This window comes from Botryllus schlosseri, chromosome 2 (genome assembly GCF_051294905.1).
Source record: "Botryllus schlosseri isolate E-star chromosome 2, Bs_hap1, whole genome shotgun sequence".
Classification (NCBI taxonomy): domain Eukaryota; kingdom Metazoa; phylum Chordata; class Ascidiacea; order Stolidobranchia; family Styelidae; genus Botryllus; species Botryllus schlosseri.
In genome coordinates this window covers 6,374,926-6,396,845 of record NC_137237.1, presented here as the reverse complement: position 1 = coordinate 6,396,845, position 21,920 = coordinate 6,374,926, and the positions used below count along the sequence as shown (strand labels likewise).

Sequence of the window (21,920 nt, the reverse complement as noted above, 5' to 3'; positions counted from 1 at the left end):
TCAGAAAGCGATATCAATCTCATTGATTGGTTGAATAAGCATCATTCGCTGACTAGGCCTACAGGTACTGCATGTCGCTCGTGATGTTGTGTGATTGCGGGTCAAGCTCACAGCAGAGAGTCACTAAATATTCATAAACGGGAAGCTGGATATTTCGTGCAAACTTTTGTAACAAAGCCAGTAAAATCTTTTAGATTGTCAAGGTGCATGCTCGTTTCGTGTTGATTTTTTATGCTGCCAGCGTCATGCATAGAGTGGCCCGCAGTTGAAATGCAATAAATTCGAACCAAAAATATCATATTGAAGTGAAAATTGTAATATATGAAAAAGGTTCACAGTGCAGAACCTACCAAGGTTCTGTTGTGAACGCGAACCTCTAAATTTCCGAGGTTCACACACAGAACGCGAACGTGAACCTCAAGTTCACACCATCCCTACTTGGCACCGCGTTCGATACTAAAATCAAGACATACCGTGCAAAAGCTCATGACAGATCTAGGTATGGAACATCGTTAAAATCAATAGAGACCAATAACGGCTTTTGCGTAAATTTGTTAGCGATAAATCAAGAGTCAGCTCGTACTCGACTTTGGAAACGAAATTACCACCCACATACTTCAGTGACAAACTTAAAACTTGTTACAGCGGTCGATACTAACACTTACCGTGCCAAATGTCATGACCGATCTCGGTATAGAACATCGTCAAAATCAATGGAGACCAATACCGGCTTTTGAGTAAAATCTGTTTGCTGTACTATGAACATGATAGATCAGCACACACTGAACTTCGGGAACGGAATTACTACCCTTATCGTTAAGCAGCAAGCCTGAAACTTGGAGCAGTGTTAAATACTACCTTCACGACATATCATACCAAGTTTCAAGAATTATCATGGTGCGAAACACCGTCAAAATCGACCTATACCAGCAAAGGTCGACTCAACGCATATTACGGTAACCGAGTTCAGATATAGATACGATTGTTACATCACACCTTAGGGGCGACCAGGCATATTTGCCCCGGTTGCTCGGCCATTTTACGAATAGGAGAGAGTAAATCACCGTTTCTTTATTGTGCGCGGCTTTGAGAGAATAGATAGTGAAAGCTTGTTATGAGCGCTAGCGGGGCAAGCCCCGGCTAGGCATTCACAAAGCGAAAACACAGAAGAGAATTCGATTTTCGCAGAGACCTCGCTATGTATGGGCATTTGCAAGCGAAAGCACAAGAAAAACGCGGGTTTCGCTGTGATCTCGGTATATATTGATTGCTGTGCGTCTATAAATGGTTAAATTGTTATTGAACAGAATTATAGGTGGGGCAATGCCCCAGTTGCCCTATAAGACGAGCCGCCACTGGCAAATTATCATGAATTATAGAGTATTTTCAGGTTTTTATAAAACTTCATTCTAGTTTTCTTTGCGCTTCGCGCGATTTGTCGTGACTAGAAGTCTTGATATTAACATGGGTAATCCTTTCCCCGATAAAAAAACGCTTAATTTATAGAGATCAGCGTTTCGGCGTCGGCAGTTACCGCGTCACGACACACCAACATGTTGACGATGACGTTTCGGCTAACATGCGACTCTGCGAAGTGTGCTGCCAAAAAGCTCGACAGCGAGGAAACTTTAACCAAAACTACCGCCTCATGTTGGCCGAAACCGATGTATACGTCGATTTCACCAAGCCGCAACTGTTCGGAAGGCAGCGATCAAGACAATAAGCTTTGTAGTATCACAAATACCTTAAATGTCTAAATATAAAAACGTGGATTAAAGAGAATTCAAAGTGTATCATGGTTAACATTGTCTCAAATTATGACGCAAACTAAATAGAATATTTTTTTTTGTTAATTAACCGTCATTTTCTCTCTATCCAATATCAACGCATCCTCTGAGCAGCATTTATTAACAATGTAATTCACGGCTTTTCATTTAGAAATAAAATAAACCCCCTGGAAATATAGTTTAACATTCTGACTCGGCCTGCCAACGTATTTTATGTTACTCTTTTGCATTATCCAATAGCACAGGGGTTCTCAACATTCCCATATATAACGGGCCGCATTTATACAGCAAAAGACGCCGCGGGCCGCAGGACATTATTACCATGTATTTTGGGGCTACTGTAGCCCATATTTACCAGCCGTATACGGGCGTTTAGTTCATTTGTATGCATTCTATAGCATTAATGGACATCATTCGTAAGTTTTCAATTCCTGTTTTTGTGAGAATATGTATCTTCCTGCGACGCAAGTAAATTCCTTCATGGAGCGTGCATTGCATCCATTGCCGAATCGGTATATGCACCTTCAAACCCTTCCACCAGAGAACGGAACTCTTTGTTTCAATGCGTGAGCGAGTAACGTTTTAATATGGTAACTTTTTCGTGACAGAGGCCGTCATCACTTTGAGGAGAGAAGAAGTCTGTCGTTTCGGGGTCATTTCTGATCAAGTCAATTAACCCTTTTCCTTTCCGTCCATGGCTGTAGCCCTGCACCAATAGTTACAGAAGTCAGCTTTGTCAAGTCGATGTTTTACACTGGTCCCCTCCCCACGTTTGCCTTGTCAGCCTTTTTTCTGCAAATATGTCCACTCCGAAAAAATACACCCGGAAAATTAGCTATGTAATGTCTGTGGGGTCGGTGGATTCGTCCAATGCTAGGCTAAAGTAGTCTACGCGGCAACGTGTTTCGGAACATGCGATAAAAGATCAACTGACATTGCTGCTACTCTTCTGGTCACGTTTGAATCAGATAACTGTAGCTTCGAAATTTGTCAGGTGATGTTGTCGTTGCTGCCAAGTTCCGGAAACAGCGAATATTCGCACAGTATGTTAAATTTTTATTGAAATCACACCTTCTCTAGCAGATTTCTTGGGTTTAGCGATATTCCAATGCGCCTCTAATGTCGTTGGCAATTTTAACAATGCCTCGAGATATGGATCGCTGGGCTTGGCACTGAGCTAGCAACGTTTTTTTTTCTAAGAGCAGGCGATATGCAACTCCAGAAAAAACTTTTGTGGTATCATTTTAAGCTTCTACGCTTCGTCACGACAATTGTTCTTCGACAAATATGACTGGTTGGTTTTCCATTTATATCTGGGAAAGCAATTTCATTGTTCCACGCATAGATATAAACCCAGTATTCGCCGTTTCATTTCCCCTTCCTTGTTCTTGCTTCTGTTCAAACCGTTCGCGGTGAGTGAAGTGGGATTGTCCTAAATCAGGAGTCCTGACAAATACCGATTCAAAACAATAACAGTCTAAACTCGAGCATATATCAAGAGACCTGAACACATCACAGAATGAATATTCAAACGAAACAGAGACGGTGCGATAAGTAAGCTAAGTAGAACATACGCTTGATAGGGAATTGGCATATACATTTACATGCACAATCGATAGCGTAATCTATGCTACAGTTAGAAGAGCGACTTCAGCTATAATTGCCTCTAATAATACAGCCCCAGCAGTCGCAGCTTACATTATTACGTCATTAGTTACAGATGAGATCACGACCTTATTCACTATTTGAAATGGTACGATATAAGTAGTAGGGTAAGAGCTGTTGTCCTAATTGGGTTACCATACGTCCTCCTTTTGGAGGATTTGTCTTCCTTTCTCAGGTTTTTGAAAATGTCCTCCGAGGACGCCTAAATGTCATCCTTTTTGAGATTTTGACCTCTTTTTTTGACAATTTTGTTTAAATATAGGGCAAGATTCGACTGAGATACAGTAAATCAGCACTCAAGTAACGCTCCGGCGGCTATTTCGGAAGCTCAGCCGGAAAGCTGACCTTTTGACCAAGATTTTCCTCCGGTATTCTAAGTTTGAAAATTTTGAAAAAGTGTCCTCCTACCTAATTGATACATCTATATGAAGCCCAATGCCACTTCATCATGTATTAAAAGTGAGCTTGGCTAGAATCGAACCGTTTTTGTGATTTTTAGTCAATTATGTATACATAAATAGCAATCATTTCATAAATGCAGTTCTTTCGGTTTGGTTCGTCCCCATCATCGGGTCATCTCATTGCAGTCGTTGTCGAAGGCGAATTTGTAGTTGAAGTCGTAGTAGAAGCCGCCTCTAATTGGCGTTCGTATGCGACTATGCGTGTATTGTTCATATTAAGTATTTGTAGTCGTAATTTTATCTTTTATGGTGGTTGATGGATAATTTGGGAGGGGAGGGGTATTGGTGTGGGAGTGATATGGGTTGGGGTAGGGTTGGGAGGATGGGATGGGATGGGAGGTTAGGATGCTTGGGATAGATTGTGTGTGAAATGGTTGTTGGGTTTTGTGGGTCGATAAATACAATTTATCGCGCACTATCGGAGACTTTAGTTGATTGGGCCCGCTTGGATTTGCGGTAGATTTTACTTCTTATATCGTTGTAGCGTTGGTTAGTGTTGTGGGCGTATTCGTTATCGATGTCGAGTGCATTTTTCCATTCCCACACTAGGGTTTTGACGTTCGTAAAAGCTTTTATTATTGTCGGAGCTTGCAGTCCATCAGAGGTGGTCAAAGTAGTCAAGAAAGCTACTCAAGTAGAAGTAGAAGTAGCGACGAAAAAATCTACTCAAGTACAAGTAGAAGTACTTCTTTCATGAGCAACCAAAAACTACTTGAAGTAGAAGTAGAATTGACTGTCTTTAAAAGTACTCAAGTAAGTAAGTAGCTGTGAAACCGATCCTGATTGGATGGATTATAAAAAGGTGCAAATTGAGCTATGTGATAGGTGACGAGCTTGATTCATATTGATGCATACCAGCAGGTATCCAATTTTCGATAGCATAAGCATTCGTCCACATCATGGGGTGAAAATGATAGTATTGATAAGGAAATGCGATACTAATCCTCTGTTTTCTCGAACAACGCGTTTTGGAAAAAAGCATGGTATGGCGCCACCCCCCCTATAAGGCCCGTAGTTTAGTCGAAGAGCAATATGGAGAAGTTGTATAGGATACGGGGTAAACACTTTGCGCGATTAGTAAACGTTAATAAAAAATATGGTGGACCGTAAAATTATCATATTGTGTAGCTTTATTTCCAGAAATTAAAGGCATTACTGCACTTGCTTTTATACTTCAACATGTATGTTATTCGGACAAAAGAACTGATATTAATTATAACTCAAAGTATATGATACTGAGAATTGAAAGTGAAATATAAATACTACTTCTGAAAGCAGAATATGTATTTCGTGTCTTTAGTCCAGAAAGTTTCAAAGGTGGTATGCTAAAACACTCTTCCAGATTAGGACACGCCATGGACATACATATGCTAGATTGCGAAACATCAGTTTCAAACGTTATGATGAGCCATATATACTGTGATGAATTATTTCATGGGTGACAATGTGGTGTGAACGGAACCACGCCAACCCTCCACCTAAATTATGTTCACCGATACTTTCGTGAAATCATACTGGTCACTCCGTATCCACTGCGCGCGAAGCGCGACGATAATTCTGTGCTTCACTAAACTTTTATGAAAATTAAATGTTAATACTCCGTGAAAACAGCTTTGAAATTCCTCAGGCTATCTTCCTGATTGGAGGATTAAACTACTTCTACTTGACAAACTGAAAATAGCGAAAAGTAAGTAAGTAGATCACAAAATATTAAGAAGTAGAAGTAGAAGTAGCGAAAATCAGATCTACTTGAGTAAGTACCAGAAGTAGAGGAAAACTACTCGAGTACTTCGAAAAAGTAGAAGTACTTCGTTACTGACCGCCTCTGCAGTCCATCGTATACGTTGCGCATCATTTCATCGGGTGTAGCGTCGATAGCCATTTGCAGGTCTGTATATATTGTTCCAGATCTTGTATACTATTTGATAATCCATTCACGTTAATCAACGCTTTTTCGCCCGGCTGCTTGCATTTCCTCTGGTAGTCACTCTATCGCTTCGTCGATGTGTACTGTCTCCTGACAGCTGTTTGTCTGTTTATGAGGTTTCGTATCCGATTGTTTTTTGATGGCTACCATTTGGGCCGTCTGTGTTTCTCTTTGTTTGTCAGTATTGTAGTTTTCCAACACGGCTTGCGTTGGCTCGGTTTCTTCCTGCGTTGTGTCTGCATTTTCGAATGCGGCGCCAGTTGAGGAGTATGTTTTGATAATTGCCTGGCTCGTCTGCCTTGTTTCATTCCTCTTCATGTCGTCATTCCGAGTTCTTTTCAGGTCTACCGTATTTACTGTTTCATCGAAGAACCCGGGTTGCTTAGCTATCATTTCACGTCGCTCGCCATTAGACTATCGTGCAGACTAGGCGTACTGAGCTGTTTTGAGAATATGAGTGCCGATTCTTTATTTTGTACATTGAAGCTAATGAAAAGCTAATGAAGCTAATTAAACAAGGAAGCTAATGAAAAGCTAATTAAGCTAATGAAAAGCTAATGAAGCTAATGAGAAGCTAATGAAAAATGAAGCTAATGAAACTTCAGAAATTGTGCACAATTTGCAACTTTGACTAAGAAGAATTATGAAAACCAAAACACATAGAAAAACTTCGCTGATTGCGATTGCGATACTTGAATTGGTTTCTTTGAAATAATAGCCGACGTCAATGCCAGTCAAGTTTATGGATAAACTATGCTTCCAGTAATATCTTTCAACCACCCTTTTCGGTTCGTGATATTATTGAAAATATTTATGATATAGGCTACTCACATATGACTGTGAAAATGTTGCTACTTTATCACTCCCAATTACCATGATCAATTTGAAACCATAACATCGAAAACTTCGCTGATGCTCAAGTGCTCATCGCCACCACTCACCGCTTTCTGTTTGAATCATTGTGTCCTATATGGTGTGGACACAAGTAAATCTCACGGCTCAGTGAAATTGATCTACGTCACACTTTCCATTTGGTCAAAGGCAATTTGACGGTAATTTTTGACCGGCTTGCCGAGCATTAAATTTGATAAAACGGGTATTAATCGAAAGCTACCGCGGTATCAATTGCGAAAATATAAATTTTATTCTACTATTGGTCCTAGAACCCCCCAAAATCAGCCTCGAATGTTGCATTGTAACGGAGTTGGGTATTGTGACGCAACCATGTCGTCTGAGCAGCTCAGGAGCAAGCGCGGACGAGAGTGAGAGTGTGAATGCTCAATCGGTTGCGCAACGATAGCCGGTTTGCGCCACTGCTCACCTGATCCCAGACCGTCTGGGCCAGACGGCATAGTTGCGTTACAATACCAAACTCCGTTACAATGCAACATTCGAGGCTGATTTTGGGCCGTGAGATTAGCTTGTGTCCACATCATATAGGGCACTATGGTTCAACCAAAAAGCGGCGATGGGTGGCGATGAGCACTTGAGCATCAGCGAATTTTTTCGATGTTGTAGTTCCAAATTGATCATGGTCATTCGGAACGATAAAGTAGCAACATTTTCATAGTCGTATATGAGTAGCCTATATCAAGAGTATTTTCAATAATATCGCAAACCAAAAGGGTGGTTGAAAGATATTACTCTAAACAGGGCCGTAACAGTACTTCGCCAGCCCCCCCCCAAAACGTTGGTCTTGCCCCCCCACCATATGTTGATGAACCGAACTTATGGGGGCGTCGCCCCCAGACCCCCCTCAGGCTATTCGCTATTTACCGCTACTTAAATATCATCTACATTGAGGGCCGTTTAGTGGGTCAGCTTTTCTAACCTAAACGCGCGAAGCGCGAAAATTTTCTATAATTCATGATTCAATCCGTCAATATGATAGGGAATTGCATATATGTTGCTATCAATTTTTATCTTCTCTCTGCTGACGTAATCAGATTTACAGGTAGAGCTGAGTGAGGTGTGTTTGAAAAGGTAGGACGCCTCAATATTATAATTAAACATCTTAGGGCGTATACCCGTTGGCAGGAACGAAACAGCACCTCGTCAGGCCCAGCAAAAAAATCTTGGGTCTTGGACTCCCATAGGGTGATAAACCTACCCCACATCATCTGGTTCGCTTTTGCGAGGAAATGAGTGGTACTGCCGAGCGAGCCAGCGCGAAGCGCGAAAATTTTCGAAAATTCATGATACAATCGGTGAATAAGATCGGGAATTGCAAATATATTGCTATCAACTTCTTGTCCTCTCTGCTCAGGTAATCAGATTTATCGGTAGAGCTGAGTGAGGTGTCTTGGAAACTGTAGGGCCCGTTGGTATAAATCCTTAACAGGATGTTATTTCGTGATCTCCTGTCTGCTATATAAAAAAATATAGAATCGCCATAACGTAGGCTAGGAAACTAAAAGACGCACACGATTTCAAATTGGTATTTCTTCCCTGGCATATAATTTTTCCCTGCGGGATGGTATTTGTCTTGGGAGGTTCAGATTGCCAAGACAGTATTTTTTATATATAACGAAGTTTTCGGTCAGCATTAGGGCAGTCCTTTTCGGCCAAGGTTTTCTCGCTGCCGATCGTTCTGGCACACTTCTTGGAGTCGCACGTTACATGGCCTACTTTATATGTCTTGGTGTGTCGTGGCGCGGTAATGGCCAACGCCGATATGCCCATTTCTATAAATCTTGCGTATTTTTTCTTGCGGGAAGAGTACCCGAAAATCGAGATAATTGGCAACTTGAAAGTTGCATAAATTTTCCAAAAATACTCTATAAATTATGCTAATTCACGAAATAATTTTGGCCCCCCTTCGAGCTCGCCCCCCCCAATTGGGGGTTTGGGGTGCGGCAGTTACGGGCCTGACTGTAATCATAGTTTATCAATAAACTTGACTTGGCATTGACGTCGTCTATTATTTCAAAGATACCAACTCAGCGTCAATCAACAAATGCGCAAGTATCGCGATCTCAATCAGCGAAGTTTTTCAATGTGTGGTGCTTCCAAATATAATTGATCTTAATCAAAGTTGCAAATTGTGCACAATATCTGAAGTGCCATTAGCTTCTTTTTTCATTAGCTTGTTTCATTAGCTTCATTAGCTTTTCATTAGCTTCGAGAGGTTTTTTATTAGTTTTTCATTAGCTCGTTTCATTAGCTTCATTAGCTTCATGAGATTTTTATTACTTTTTCATTAGATTCATTTTTTCATTAGCTCGTTTCATTAGCTTCATCAGCTTTTGATTAGCTTGTTTCATTAGCTTCATTAGCCTTTGATTAGCTTCATTAGCTTTTCATTAGCTTCCTTTTTTCATTAGCTTGTTTCATTAGCTTCATTAGCTTTTCATTAGCGTCATTAGCTTTTCATTAGCTTCATTAGCTTTTCATTAGCTTAATTAGCTTTTCATTAGCTTCCTTGTTTAATTAGCTTCATTAGCTTTTCATTAGCTTACATGTACAAAATAAAGATACCCCAAATCAATACGAAAAAGCTACGTAACTGGATCTCACCTTGAATGCCTGCGTCGTCAGCTGTTCATGCGATGCCTGCCTTATTCGCTATCTGAAGTGCATACCGCAATAATTGTGACAGAAATGGGAAGTTTTCAGAGTGCAAATTGATTCAGGTGAAAATTAGACATTCTAATTCTTACTATCTAAGTGGCATTTTTCTTAGAGCGCGACTTCAATTCTTAGAATCGCAATCAGCGATATTCGTGGCACGTATACAAGTGTCAGACCTTCACTAGCGTGATGTAAACGTAGACGTGGCATTGCGTGTGATATGAGTGTGCGTTATCAAGTTGCATTCGTGGAATTTAAACACTCAAAATGATATTTTGAGTAATTAATTAGTGATACATTTATACAATCGCCGCTAAAGTCTTCGCGAACATAGATAGTCTTACATACACAAAAAATCATACATAGTTATCGAAATTTACGCAGAATTTTAACGTCCTTATTTCTCTTAAGCACTATTATTATCAAGTCGCGGGATTTTAGGAAGAATCGGTATTGATATTCTCAAAACAGTTCAGTACATCAAGTCTGCGCGATAGTCTAATGGTGATGGTCCTGAGAATTACACTATGCATCCCTATTTCTAATCCAGCCAAGGTCACTTTTAATATGAAATTCGAATGTTGATGTGGCATATTGTGCGTCATATGGGCGTGGCAATTAGGAAGACGTGTCGCTATACTATACTACTACTTATTTCCACCCCGTAAACTACTAAGAGTTATAAAATCGTAGACTCGATGAGAATGTCGCAGTTACATGAATTTGAATATCTATATCAATTTGTTGAACTTGAGAATCATTTCATGCTCTTTGCTCGAATGATTACACGGGTCAACAAAATGAAAAAGAAAAATTGTTTTGCAGAACATCTGAGAGTCGTTTCTGGGGTTTTCGGGGTTGCTGATTACGAATATCACATTCCATACCATACCATGCCCTGGTGACCAAGTCACAAGGTTCCGAGTCACAAATCAATCTTACTTATATAGTTTTGACTCAAATCAAGCTGAGTCATTTTTGATTCATCACCGAGTCAAGTCCAAGTCGGGGTGCGGCAGGTCGAGTCCCAGTCACAGTCATTGCTTTCACTTTTTAATTTCTAGTTCAAGTCAACTTCAATCCACTCCTTTGCAACTCTGCTTGGGAAATATCGAATGCAAGGCATTCATGATTTGATGATTTTCCTCATTCTCAACATTCTCTGAACCTAATATTCATGTACAAATAATTATAGACAAAATACCAATAACGTGGAAATTAACAATTCTTTGAAAATACAAAGAAATGTTCGTCTCGAGTCATATGACTTAGTCGATTCATGCTCAAGTCAATAAACAAATTCACAAATTGAAAGATTAAAAATGGTGAAAATAAACGACGAAATCATGTTTTAAGCAAGGGCCATGTTTTAGCATGTTTGTTCTAAATGCAACCCATAGTATGATAGATTTTATTTCAGATTATCTACCGAACCATGCATGACTTCGGTAACTCATACGGTAAAATTACTGAATATACTCCTCCATTTTGGAGTACATGTCTTGAAAAGAAGCCCACTCACAAAATCAATCTTGCTATGACTATGACACCGGTCCATCGGTGGCAACCCAGGATCATGCCACAGGGATTGGATTTGTATATCAAGAGAGATGACATGACGGGATCATGTTTAGGAGGGAACAAGATCAGAAAACTAGAATTTGTATTCGCAGAAGCACTGAAACGCGGCTGCGGCTCATATATCAAGTGTGGCAACGCGCAATCCAACGAATGCAGGGCAATCGCACTTATTGCTGCCCAGCTCAATATGGACGCATACCTTTTGTTACGAAAGAATCCTCGCAGTCTTGTTAGTCAAACGCCATCTCGCGGAAATTTTAAAATAATGGAAATGTGTGCGGCAAAAATGATATTGTTTCCTGAAAACTATGACTATGAAACCAAAATCTTTCCGAAAACTACAATAGTTGCGGATGCAATTCACGCTAAAACTGGGAAGACGTGCTTTATTGACGGAAGAATGTTCCACTCGACAGCTATTCATGGATATCTGAGGGTCTGGGACGAGTTGTTACAGCAAGGTATTGTGGAAGAGATTGATGACATCGTGGTAGCAACATCTAGTGGAATAACATTGGCAGGACTAGCGGTCGGAAACCAATTGACAGGTTACTCGAATATTTTTAAAACTATTTTACTATCGTGAAACACTTCTAGATTATTTGTGTTGCCCATAAAATACACCACACAATCACAAGAATGAAGGTTCAAATTATGATTGAACAATGAATATAAACTCTACTCGCAAAAAAATTCATCGGAACAAACCAACCGAAAATTGTTATACAAAAATATGATGAAGATTTTCTTCAGATGTGGAACAAGAATAGGCTACCGGTTGGGCCCATCAAGTGTCTCATTAAAAAGACAACTCTTTTCTTTCGTTTTGATTTCAACTATAGTGCATTAAAACCCTTTTCGGCCAAATGAGTGTTGGGTTTTCTACAAGAACGTCAAGTGCTCGAGTGCTTGGATGGTCAGGTCTTCATAAGAACCATCCAGCAATCCTTTCCAAAATACATATATTTTCTGCGGGTGAAAAATGCTTGCTGTATGTGAACCTATGAAATTTGGAGGTTCACGTCCACAAACGAACCTTGGTATCTTCTGCACTATGAAATTGTTTCACGTATTACAATTTTTCACGTCATTAGAGCGTCTTTGGTTCAAATTCCTTACATTTCGTCAACGTTGGCCCACTCTCCGCATGGCGCTTGCAGCATGAAAAGAAATTCAGCACTAAACTACCATTTACCTTGCAAATTTCAAAAATTATCTGCTCGAAAGTTTGCTCAGAATATTCTGCCTTCCGTTTGTACATCTTTAGTGACTCTCTGCTGTGAGCTTTGGCCGCAATAACACAAGAACCAACACGCACTACATGTAAGTCAGCGAATTGTGCTTAGTCGACCAAACAGTTATTTACATAAACGAAATTTACATAACCAATGCATAGATATCTAATGGTAAAAAATCTATCATGCGTATGGGATCTATCTTGATTTGATAACCTTATTGTATCATAAAGCCCAATCCTTCCGATTGGGGTGTTGGCTACTGCAGAACTTGTTTTGCAGATAATATCTGACGCAGGTATAGAAATCGGTATTTCACTCTTAAGAATGCATATGTCCGGTCTAGCCGATGGATGTCGAAATTGTTGCCAAAGCGACGGAAGATATTTATTTTGTAGAATTATTATAGCATTTGATTGTTACAGTTGATAAGGTGACGTTTAAAAAGTCAGCGTGTACTTTATTATAGTGCAATAATATGGCCTGAGTCGTCGCTGGTTATCATGTACATTGTACATTGACATATCACTTTACGGAAATGTAGGGATGAAATTAGAAATATGACGTCACGTGACGTCATAGATTCGAGTTCGCGTTCACACAGAACAGGGACGGGCAACAGACGGCCCGCCAAGGGATTTTGACCGGCCCGCAGAGAGTTTCTATCCTGAAAGTGAAATTATATTCTGAAAGTATTGACAAATTTTATGCGTCGCAGAATGAATCCAAGTTTGCCAACATATGAAATGAGAAACATGAGAAAGATGGACAATGGACATGAAACCACTTGCCCTGTTCGGGTCTACATACATTTTCGACCATGAACATTAACGAGACTATGCTGCGCTTTATATAACTTATGTTCACGTGCAGTTTTTACCAAGGGTTGCTACATACGACATGCAGCCAGAGTTCATAGAACTTGTTGACAACTTTGACTGACCACAGATGTCCAATTGACGTAAACAGCACCTGTTAATAAATTAATTAAATACTGTTTTTGGTTTCTATGCTTGCAAATTAAAGTTTACATTAAATACAATTGTTTCCTTGCTTGGTGGATAAATACGCGATTGATATGTATATTCTGTAATCCGGCCCGCCAAGTATGACTTCATTTACCCATATCTGACCCGCCGACTGCAGAAGTTGCCCGCCCCTGACATAGAACCAGGACCGTAACTGCCTCACCCCAAACCCCCCAATTGGGGGGGGGGGCGAGCTCGAAGAGGGCCCAAAATTATTTCGCGAATTAGCATAAATTATAGAGTATTTTTCAAAAACTTATGCAACTTTTTCAAAAATTTTCACGCTGCGCGCGATTTCAAGTTGCCAAGTTTCTTAATTATTTGGTACTCTTTCCCAAGACAAAATACGCAAGATTTATCGAAATGGACATATCGGCGAGACATATAAGGTTCTAGGACATGTAACATGCGACTCCAAGAAGTGTGCCAGAACGATATGTAACGAGAAAACCTGGGCCAAAAAGGACTGCCCTTACGCTGACCGAAAACTTCGTTATATATGCAAAATACATATAGGTTTAATTGTCCTTAGGTGCCTAAATGACTGGCGCCGAATGTTCCTGTCTTGGCAATCTGAACCTCAGAAGACAAATACCATTCCGCAGGGAAAAATTATATGCCAGTGAAGAAATACCAATTTGAAATCGTGTGCGTCGTTAGTTTAGTACGTTTGGGCGATTATGTATTTTTTGATATAACGGACAGGAGATAACGAAATGACATCATGAAACGAAGTCATACCAACGGGTCCGCCCACCTGAATATGTTTGAATATTATTTACGGGCCCTACAGTTTCCAAGCCACCTCATTCAGCTCTACCGGTAAATCTGATAACGTGAGCAGAGAGGACAAGAAATTGATAGCAATATATATGCAATTCCCGATATTATTGACCGGTTTTATCATGAATTATCGAAAATTTTTGCGTAAACTGTGGCACTCATTTCGTAACTAAAGCGAACAGCGTGATGGGGGGGGGGGGGGAGGGGTCGGTTTATCACTCTATGAAAGTTCAAGACCCAAGTTTTATTGGGGGACCTGGCCAAGTGCTGTTTCGTTCCTGCGAACGGGTATACGCCCGAAGATGTTTAATCATTATTGCGTGTCCTACCTTTTCAAACACACCTCACTCAGCTCTACCGGTAAATCTGATTACGTGGGCAGAGAGAGTATAAAAATTGATAACAATATCTAGTCAATTCCCGAACATATTGACCGATTCAATCATGAATTTTGATTTTTTTCGCGCTTCGCGCGTCTAGACGGGAATAGCTGATCCACTATACCGACGGTTAAGACAATGCTTAAGCAGCGGTAAACAGCTGATAACGAAGGGGGGTCTGAGGGGCCCAATAAGTTCGGTTTATCATCCTATGGGGGCCCATAGACCAACGTTTTTTTGGGTGGGGGGATGGGGGGCTGACGAGGTGCTGTTACGGCCCTGCATAGAACCTTTCAAAAAGGTTCGTGTTCACACGAACCAGAACCTTTCAGTAACATTGATATTGCATGCGACAATAACGGCTATAAAACAGCGTAGCTATGTTTTCAAGATCAATTTATACCGTCTATACACAGAATAAAAGAGGCTCTCGATGCTGAATTGAGTACAATCATCCCACAATTGTGGTCATGGATTAAAACCAGGTTACGCACCCAATAATTTTCAAAACCAATCATGCATAACATTCATCATTCTGGTGCAATTTTTGAAAATGAAGAGTAACATGTCATGTGAAAGCTGACTTCAATATGTTAGTCATTTAGCTGATAAGGGATGTGAAAATGTAAGGTCTGTCAATCTAAATTATAAATGAACAGACTAGTATATTGTATAGTCTTGACATTCCTATTCATGGCGACCCGTTTATAAACGTTTGTGCTGACACAAATCAGATCCTTTTAGGAATTCGTACGATGGGCGAATGTCGTCTCCAAATTTGTTGACTTGGCATTGTGACGCCATCAATTTACCCTGTGTCACAATGGACATGATTGAGTACAATGGAGTACAATTTGATTCTGGCCACGTCTATGCGTCTATTAATATTTCAATATCTTTGTCCGTGATATAATTCTCCAGTAATTAAAGAGCCGCTACCGAGGGGCCCTCCCGAAAGTATAACCCAATAACCCAATCGACCCCATTTCCGATAGCACCTCTACATTAAGATGAATGGACATTAATTGGACGGTCCCTAATTATTACTAACTATACATTTATTGTCTTAATAAATAAATAGTTTTGACGAAATTTATTTTATAACTTGAAAAAATCAACCGAAACCCCTCCTTCGTTTTCATCATTGACATGACTGATAGAAACTATTTGATAAGTTTCGCCTTCCCGTTATTCCGAATTATCACTATGCACGGAATCATCTTTTGCTTGATACTGTTACCCGTGCCAAGTGAACGGGGCATTTCCGCGGCATTTCATTTGTGGCACCTCATTGTACAAATTACGTCACTTCAAGCCCACTTCAAATCTCTCTTTTCTACAGACAGCAAAGTCAAAATCCACGGAGTGGCAATGCGAAAAGATGACAAGTTTTTCTATGACATCATTGACGACATACTCCGTGATGTCGGGTTGACTCACGTCAAATCCAGAGACGTCGTCGATATAATTGATGGTTACCAGTGCACCGACTCGTTGGAAGATACATTGCGCCTTTGCAATGAGATTGCCAGCTCGACCGGCGTATTGTGTGATCCAACGTATGGAGGGCGCGCTGTCAAGGCACTCAGGGATGAATTCATACACAATCGGCATCGATTTAAAGGGAAGAGAATTCTGTATATTCACACCGGTGGAATCTTTTCTGTGTTTGATCATAACCTTCCGCCAGCTAAAAAAGATATGAAAACATGTAACTGGGAAGATGTTGAAAAAAATTTAATGAATTTCGTATGAATTCAACAACAATTTTAAAAGTCTATTTGTAAAAGACCTCCATATACAATACTGTATAACATGATTGAATTATAGTCGGTGTTATTTGGGTTGCAAGATCGTTTCAGGTTGATTATAATTTCAAAAAAAAGCTAGGTACCCTTGATACCGAGCACAGCTGTGCTTTCTATTCTCACTCTCATTATAAACCAGTGTTGAGATGATTCGGGTCACATTCTTTCGAATGACTTGACTTGACTCGAGTCACTTTTCAAAAATGACTTGATTTGACTTGACTCGTCCTTCCAGAAATGTGGATTGACTCGTGACCCGAGGCAAAATTTACGAGTCAATTTCAAGTCATCAAGTTATCGGTGTCGACTAGGTCGCTGTATCTTCCATATGTTCGGATAGTACTCGATGCGTTGGAGTGAACTGTGTGAGCGACCAATTAAATTCATTCAACGATTTTACGTTTTACTGAATCTCCATTGCCGTGTCACAGATAAATTGACCGAAAATTAAGTGATCGGAGCTTGCAACGTACGTTGCTGGGAACTGGCAGGAAAGTAATATAATAGCAAAGTAGCCTATCTACATCTGTTCTATATACTGGTCAGTGGTCATTGATGCTCGGTGCTCACCTTAACCAAACCTCTTGTGTGATTTAAATTGAATTCTAATATATTTGTATGTTTATATCATTCGTCAATCTTTGGCGCAGGCTTAAATCGTATCCCATGGATATGTAGTTGGGTAGTGCATCGTATCAATTCGATTCAACTATATGCGGTTTCGTATTATATTCTTCATTTTTGCGGATAATTAGAGACAGGATATACAGCAGTTACTTACGTAGCTTAGCATTTCTACGTATGCGTCAGCTATACAACGCCTTTTTGCATGTTAAGGTCTATATTAATTTCTCGATATAAAATAAATGGCGACGCAATCTCTATTTCAATGAGCTAGCAAAATGCAATGTCTTAATCATGCCTCGTACTTCGGAAAGACAACTTGACTTGAATTTTTACTTGACTCGAGTCACCATCAAAGAACGACTGACTTGACTCGAGTCAAAATGTGCAATGAGTCGAGATGACCCGTGACTTGAAGGTAGAGACTTGATCCCAACACTGTCATAAACGCATAATGATCGCGGAGTACAAGATATCCATAGGGTTGTTATTTATTTTTGAGACACAAAAAAGAGGACACTTTTTACAAATCACAAAACTTATAATATAAAACCGGACGAGGCAACGAGAAATTTCAAAATTTTGACTAGAAATACTGCTGTGTTGACTAAAAAAGCACGAATTGCCAAAAAGGAGGATATTTGGGCGACCTCGGAGGACACTTTCGATTTCTTGAAAACAGAGGACAAATCTTGCTAGATAAGGACATATGGTAACACTATGCTATATATTGAGCGACCACTCGATTCGGAGCAAGTGTAGAAACTGAAGCAAATTTTCCTACGGAAGTCGCATCACTGACGCAACATCAACGCTGGTGCGTATCGCATAATTAAACCTAAAACGCCACCGCCGCCACGATGAGGCATTTTGCACAGTTTAGCTTCTTTGCTTTGATAAACCTTGTAATCCATTCCACGGTATCGTGTTAGAGATAAGCACTATTCTCTAACGATAAACACTATTACAGAAGATCTTTAAAATGGGCTGCCGGATAGGAATGGCTTGATTGATATGTTCCTTTGAAAGTCTGTAAATCAATTTCGATGCCACATGTTGGTGTTGTTGATTCTGATATTCATGGTGTTTCACCTACTTCAGTCATTTTACAACAAGCCGATATTCTATATTAGGATTCAGTATTTACCGACTTGTAGCACGGCTCGGTTGTAGGCCTTTTTAAGACACAGCTTTAGCGGATCACATGGCCATGAGGAGCAGAAATAAACATCAACCACATAGGTAGGCGAATTCTGGAATTGACCTCGTAGGACTCGAACTAGCAACCCATTGGTGTTACAGCTGTGGGTGCGTCTTGTTGCGGTCATAACATAAGGTGTCACAAGAATAACAACTTGAAAATATTTCATTCGCCCCCGTACCTTTCTTTGCGAAATTGGATTTTCATTCATATCATATCGAAGACAAGGATTTCCATAAGACACGACCACATATTTCATAACTCGTTTCTGCCACTCAGCAGGGGATGAATGTGCCATAATTCATAGGGCTCAAAGCATTCTGTGGACCAAGTCGCACCCTCACAAGTAGGACTGGGCATATTGATTCGAGTACTCGAGTCTGAATCGAGTAATAATTTTAATGATTCGAGTCGAGTAGTAAAAGACGATTTTTTCGAGTACTGAAATTATACGCTCCTCGCCACTGAAAGTTATTTATCGACGAGAATTATAGTTTCCATACTATTTTCCACTGTGCAAGCCTTGAAACCGTAGTTGGCCGTATCGCAGCATACGAAACATAAAGTATAAAGCTACTAACATTACTGGAAATTACACATTTGGGAAGTTCTGACCATCCCACAACATTGCCACAAAGTGCAATGAAATCGGTATGGTTGAAAAAATACCAAAGTATCTTAAATGCGATCAATAACAGGCGTTATATTCTTTCGGGTGGCATGAAAGGTACATATTTGAACTTTTACATCTTCCGTACTCTTATGACGTCATAATGAGTGATTACGCGTCGAGCAAGTGCGACGGTGAAGACATTGTGTCATGTAGGCTAACGGGTAAAGAAATGAGGCGCAGCCGCGGCAGCTGGAGCGTGAAGGTCCTGTGGAAATTTTAATAAATTGCAGCTCCAATACGGTGTCGTTCTGAAGTAAATGGCTGCGGCCAAAATTTTTTTCGTTTTGCCCTCCAATTTGAGACCACATCATTTTTAGAGCGCAGTGCCCCTTTAAGTGATCAATTGATCACGGGGGTAGGAAGACCAAATGATTCCCCTTCCCCGCCAATAAATCACAGCCATATGTCAAAATTCAAGTTGCAGTTTGATGAATCGATATCAGAGATGAGCGGATTTGAAATTTCTATGTCCTAATCCAATCCAAATCCGAACCATCAAATCCAAATCCAAATCCATCACTTTTTCATATTCAAGTCCATGTCCAATCCTAATCCGATTCCAACTGGAAATTCAGAAAAAATACTAATTTATGCAATGGAGGGATTCGAAAATTGTCTTGATTCACTTGATTCAAGACAACTTAGTAACCATAAGTACATTATTAACTGATCTGAATAAAGTTTGCCGCCATTCGCCACACAACATTTCAATCTCCCAGAAAATAGGTAAGTCCAATCCAAATCCTAATCCGTTCCGAAAAAAATGTCTAATCCAAATCCAATCCAAATCCGACAAAATTTCACAAATCCTGTTTTTTCAAAACCTAATCCTAATCCATGCTTATCTCTGATCGATATGTGCACAGCCCGTACTAGTTTTGTCGTGTCCACACTTATCACATTGACTTGGCTTCCTGTGCGATCTTCAGACCTAGGGGAAGTATGCCGTTTCATATATACACTGTGTTAGAATCGTTCACTGGATTTCCACGTTTTAAGTAACATCGTTGCGCTGTGTGTTGGGTTCCCTTGTGATCTTTGGATCAAGGGGAAGTGTGACTGCGATTAACGTAATTATTGGATGTGTGCTCCCGACGCTCCGGTCACGCGATCGACAGAACGGGCTCGAAGGCGGGAGGACTGGTTGTGCGGTTTTACTGAAACGTTTTAAAATACATTGAACCATATAACAACACCAAGATCGCGAACATAATGTCTAGGAAAAGTTATTTGGCACAGAACTTCTGATGATGCACCTTCTGGCTTTTATTAATGACTTTGTGGCATGCTATTATTTTTAAGCCGCCATCAGGATCGTAGGCATGGTCGAGATATGCATAGGAATTGCACAAACGCACCAGATGAACCTTCATTCGTGAGACGCACTCGATTCCGACTTGGTATTTCTTATGGGATACATAATTTTCATCTGCGGTTCGCATTTGTATATGCCAGTGGTTCTTAACCTTGCCCCCAGCGCCCCCCAGGGGGCGCTGGCGATTTTGAAGGGGGGCGGGAACGCTCAGGGGGCGATATGGGGGGCGCTGGGCTCAGGGGGGCGGTATGGGGGGCGCTGGAGAAAAATGGCTTCGCAGTAGATGATGTGGTGATAGGACATATCCTTAATGAGTATTCAGAGCAAATTAACACCGAAAACTTCGTTACATATTGCCTTCAAAATACATATAGGTTTAATTGTCCATGGGCGCCTAAATGACTGACACCGAATGTTCCTGTCTTGGCAATATGAACCCCAGAAGACGAATCCCATCTGGCAGGGGAAAATTATATGTCAGTGAAGAAATACCAATCTGAAATCGTGTGCGTCTTTTAGTTTAGTACGATTGGGCGACAGGAATATTCCTGTAGGGCGATATCCCCGTTGAGCGATTCTATATTTTTTGATATTGCAGACAGAGGGTCACGACATACCATCATGCAACATAGTCATACCAACGGGTTCGCCCGCCCGAATATGTTTAATTATTAGTAACGGGCCCTACAGTTTCCAAGAAACCTCACAATGTTCGCTTTAAGTTTTGATGAGTCTGCGCACACTCAGCAACTCACTGCGCTGACCCTTGGACAACAGTGCGTAACGACTAAAAAAAGGTAATAACTTCGGATTTGTTGTGCGCAACGTAGATTTTCTGTGCGCAGAGACCGTGTCAGCACTGCGCACGTGCGCAGCTTAGAGGGAACGTTGCACCTCACTCAGCTCTACCGGTAAATGTGTTTACGTGAGCAGAGAGAGGATAAAAATTAATCTCAATTTACATGCAATTCCCGATGATATTGACCAAATTCAATCATTAATTAGAGAATAGATGCCTCAGTAAATGGACACCCAATGTAGATACCTAATAGGCTATCAGCAAATAGCGGACAGCCTAATGGGGGTCTGGGAGTGAAGTCCCCCGGAAGTTTGGTTTATCACCCGATGGGGGCCCAGGACCAACGTTTTTTTTTTGGGGGGGGGGGGGGGGGCTGACGAAGTGCTTTTACGGCCATGATAACGAATAATTGTACCTTCGGGCACGCCCGAATATGTTTAATTATTAATTACGTGCCCTTTATTTTCCTATACAACAGCTCACTCAGTGCTACTGGTATATCTGATTACGCGGGCTGAGAGGATAAAAAGTTTATAGCGACTTATATATGTAATTACCACCTATTCATTCATGCATTATAGAAAATTTTGGTACCTAGGGCGACCAGGCCACACAACCTTTGCTGACCATCGAAATCACGATATGGGGTTCGTGGGGGCGAAGCCCTCAGAAGTTCGGTTTATCACGCTATGGGTGCGCAAGGCAATCGTTTTTAGGGGGTTTACGAAGTGCTGTTACGGCCCTCCCTCTTACTCCTCGTCTTTATTACATTCCTAACAATATGAAGTTGGGGGGGCGCTGGAGCACGATAATTTTTGAAAGGGTCCATCCTCAAGATTACCGGACCACGACTGACCTATCGATCTCGCTTCCCTTGACATGCCGCCCTATTTCTTGTCGCATCGTTTTTCTATACTATCTTCTTTACTTTCATTCAGTGTGCATGCCTCCTCTTTACATCGCCTAGGCCAAGGTGGGTGTCAGATTCCATAGACTACTCCTTGTCGCTTCGACATCTTCCTGTCTTTTCATTGTATCGCATTTTTTGTGGTGTATTGAACTGATAAAATTGCTAATAAACCA

At 40.7% G+C, this 21,920-nt stretch overlaps 1 protein-coding gene across 2 annotated transcripts; it reads left to right on the top strand.

Moving 5' to 3' along the window:
• The first annotated feature begins 7,553 nt into the window (after positions 1-7,553).
• On the top strand, positions 7,554-17,109 carry LOC145433186 (uncharacterized). 2 transcript variants are annotated; one of them, XM_080310153.1, is made up of 2 exons: positions 7,554-11,452; positions 15,760-17,109. In XM_080310153.1, the coding sequence occupies exons 1-2, from the start codon at positions 10,846-10,848 to the stop codon at positions 16,170-16,172; spliced, it is 1,020 nt and encodes a 339-aa protein (XP_080166279.1). In that variant the 5' UTR covers positions 7,554-10,845; the 3' UTR covers positions 16,173-17,109. The 2 variants fall into 2 exon arrangements, with proteins under 2 accessions (XP_080166279.1, XP_080166278.1); XM_080310152.1 differs by having other exon boundaries at positions 7,554-11,539.
• Positions 17,110-21,920: the final 4,811 nt, after the last annotated feature.

What these genes read in the sequence shown, in the direction of transcription:
- LOC145433186 (XM_080310152.1), top strand. Translation starts at nt 10,846, where the DNA reads ATGCATGACTTCGGTAACTCATACGGTAAAATTACTGAATATACTCCT. An exon ending in GGTCGGAAACCAATTGACAG is followed by an intron (nt 11,540 to 15,759) that starts GTTACTCGAATA and finishes TCTTTTCTACAG; the next exon opens with ACAGCAAAGTCAAAATCCAC.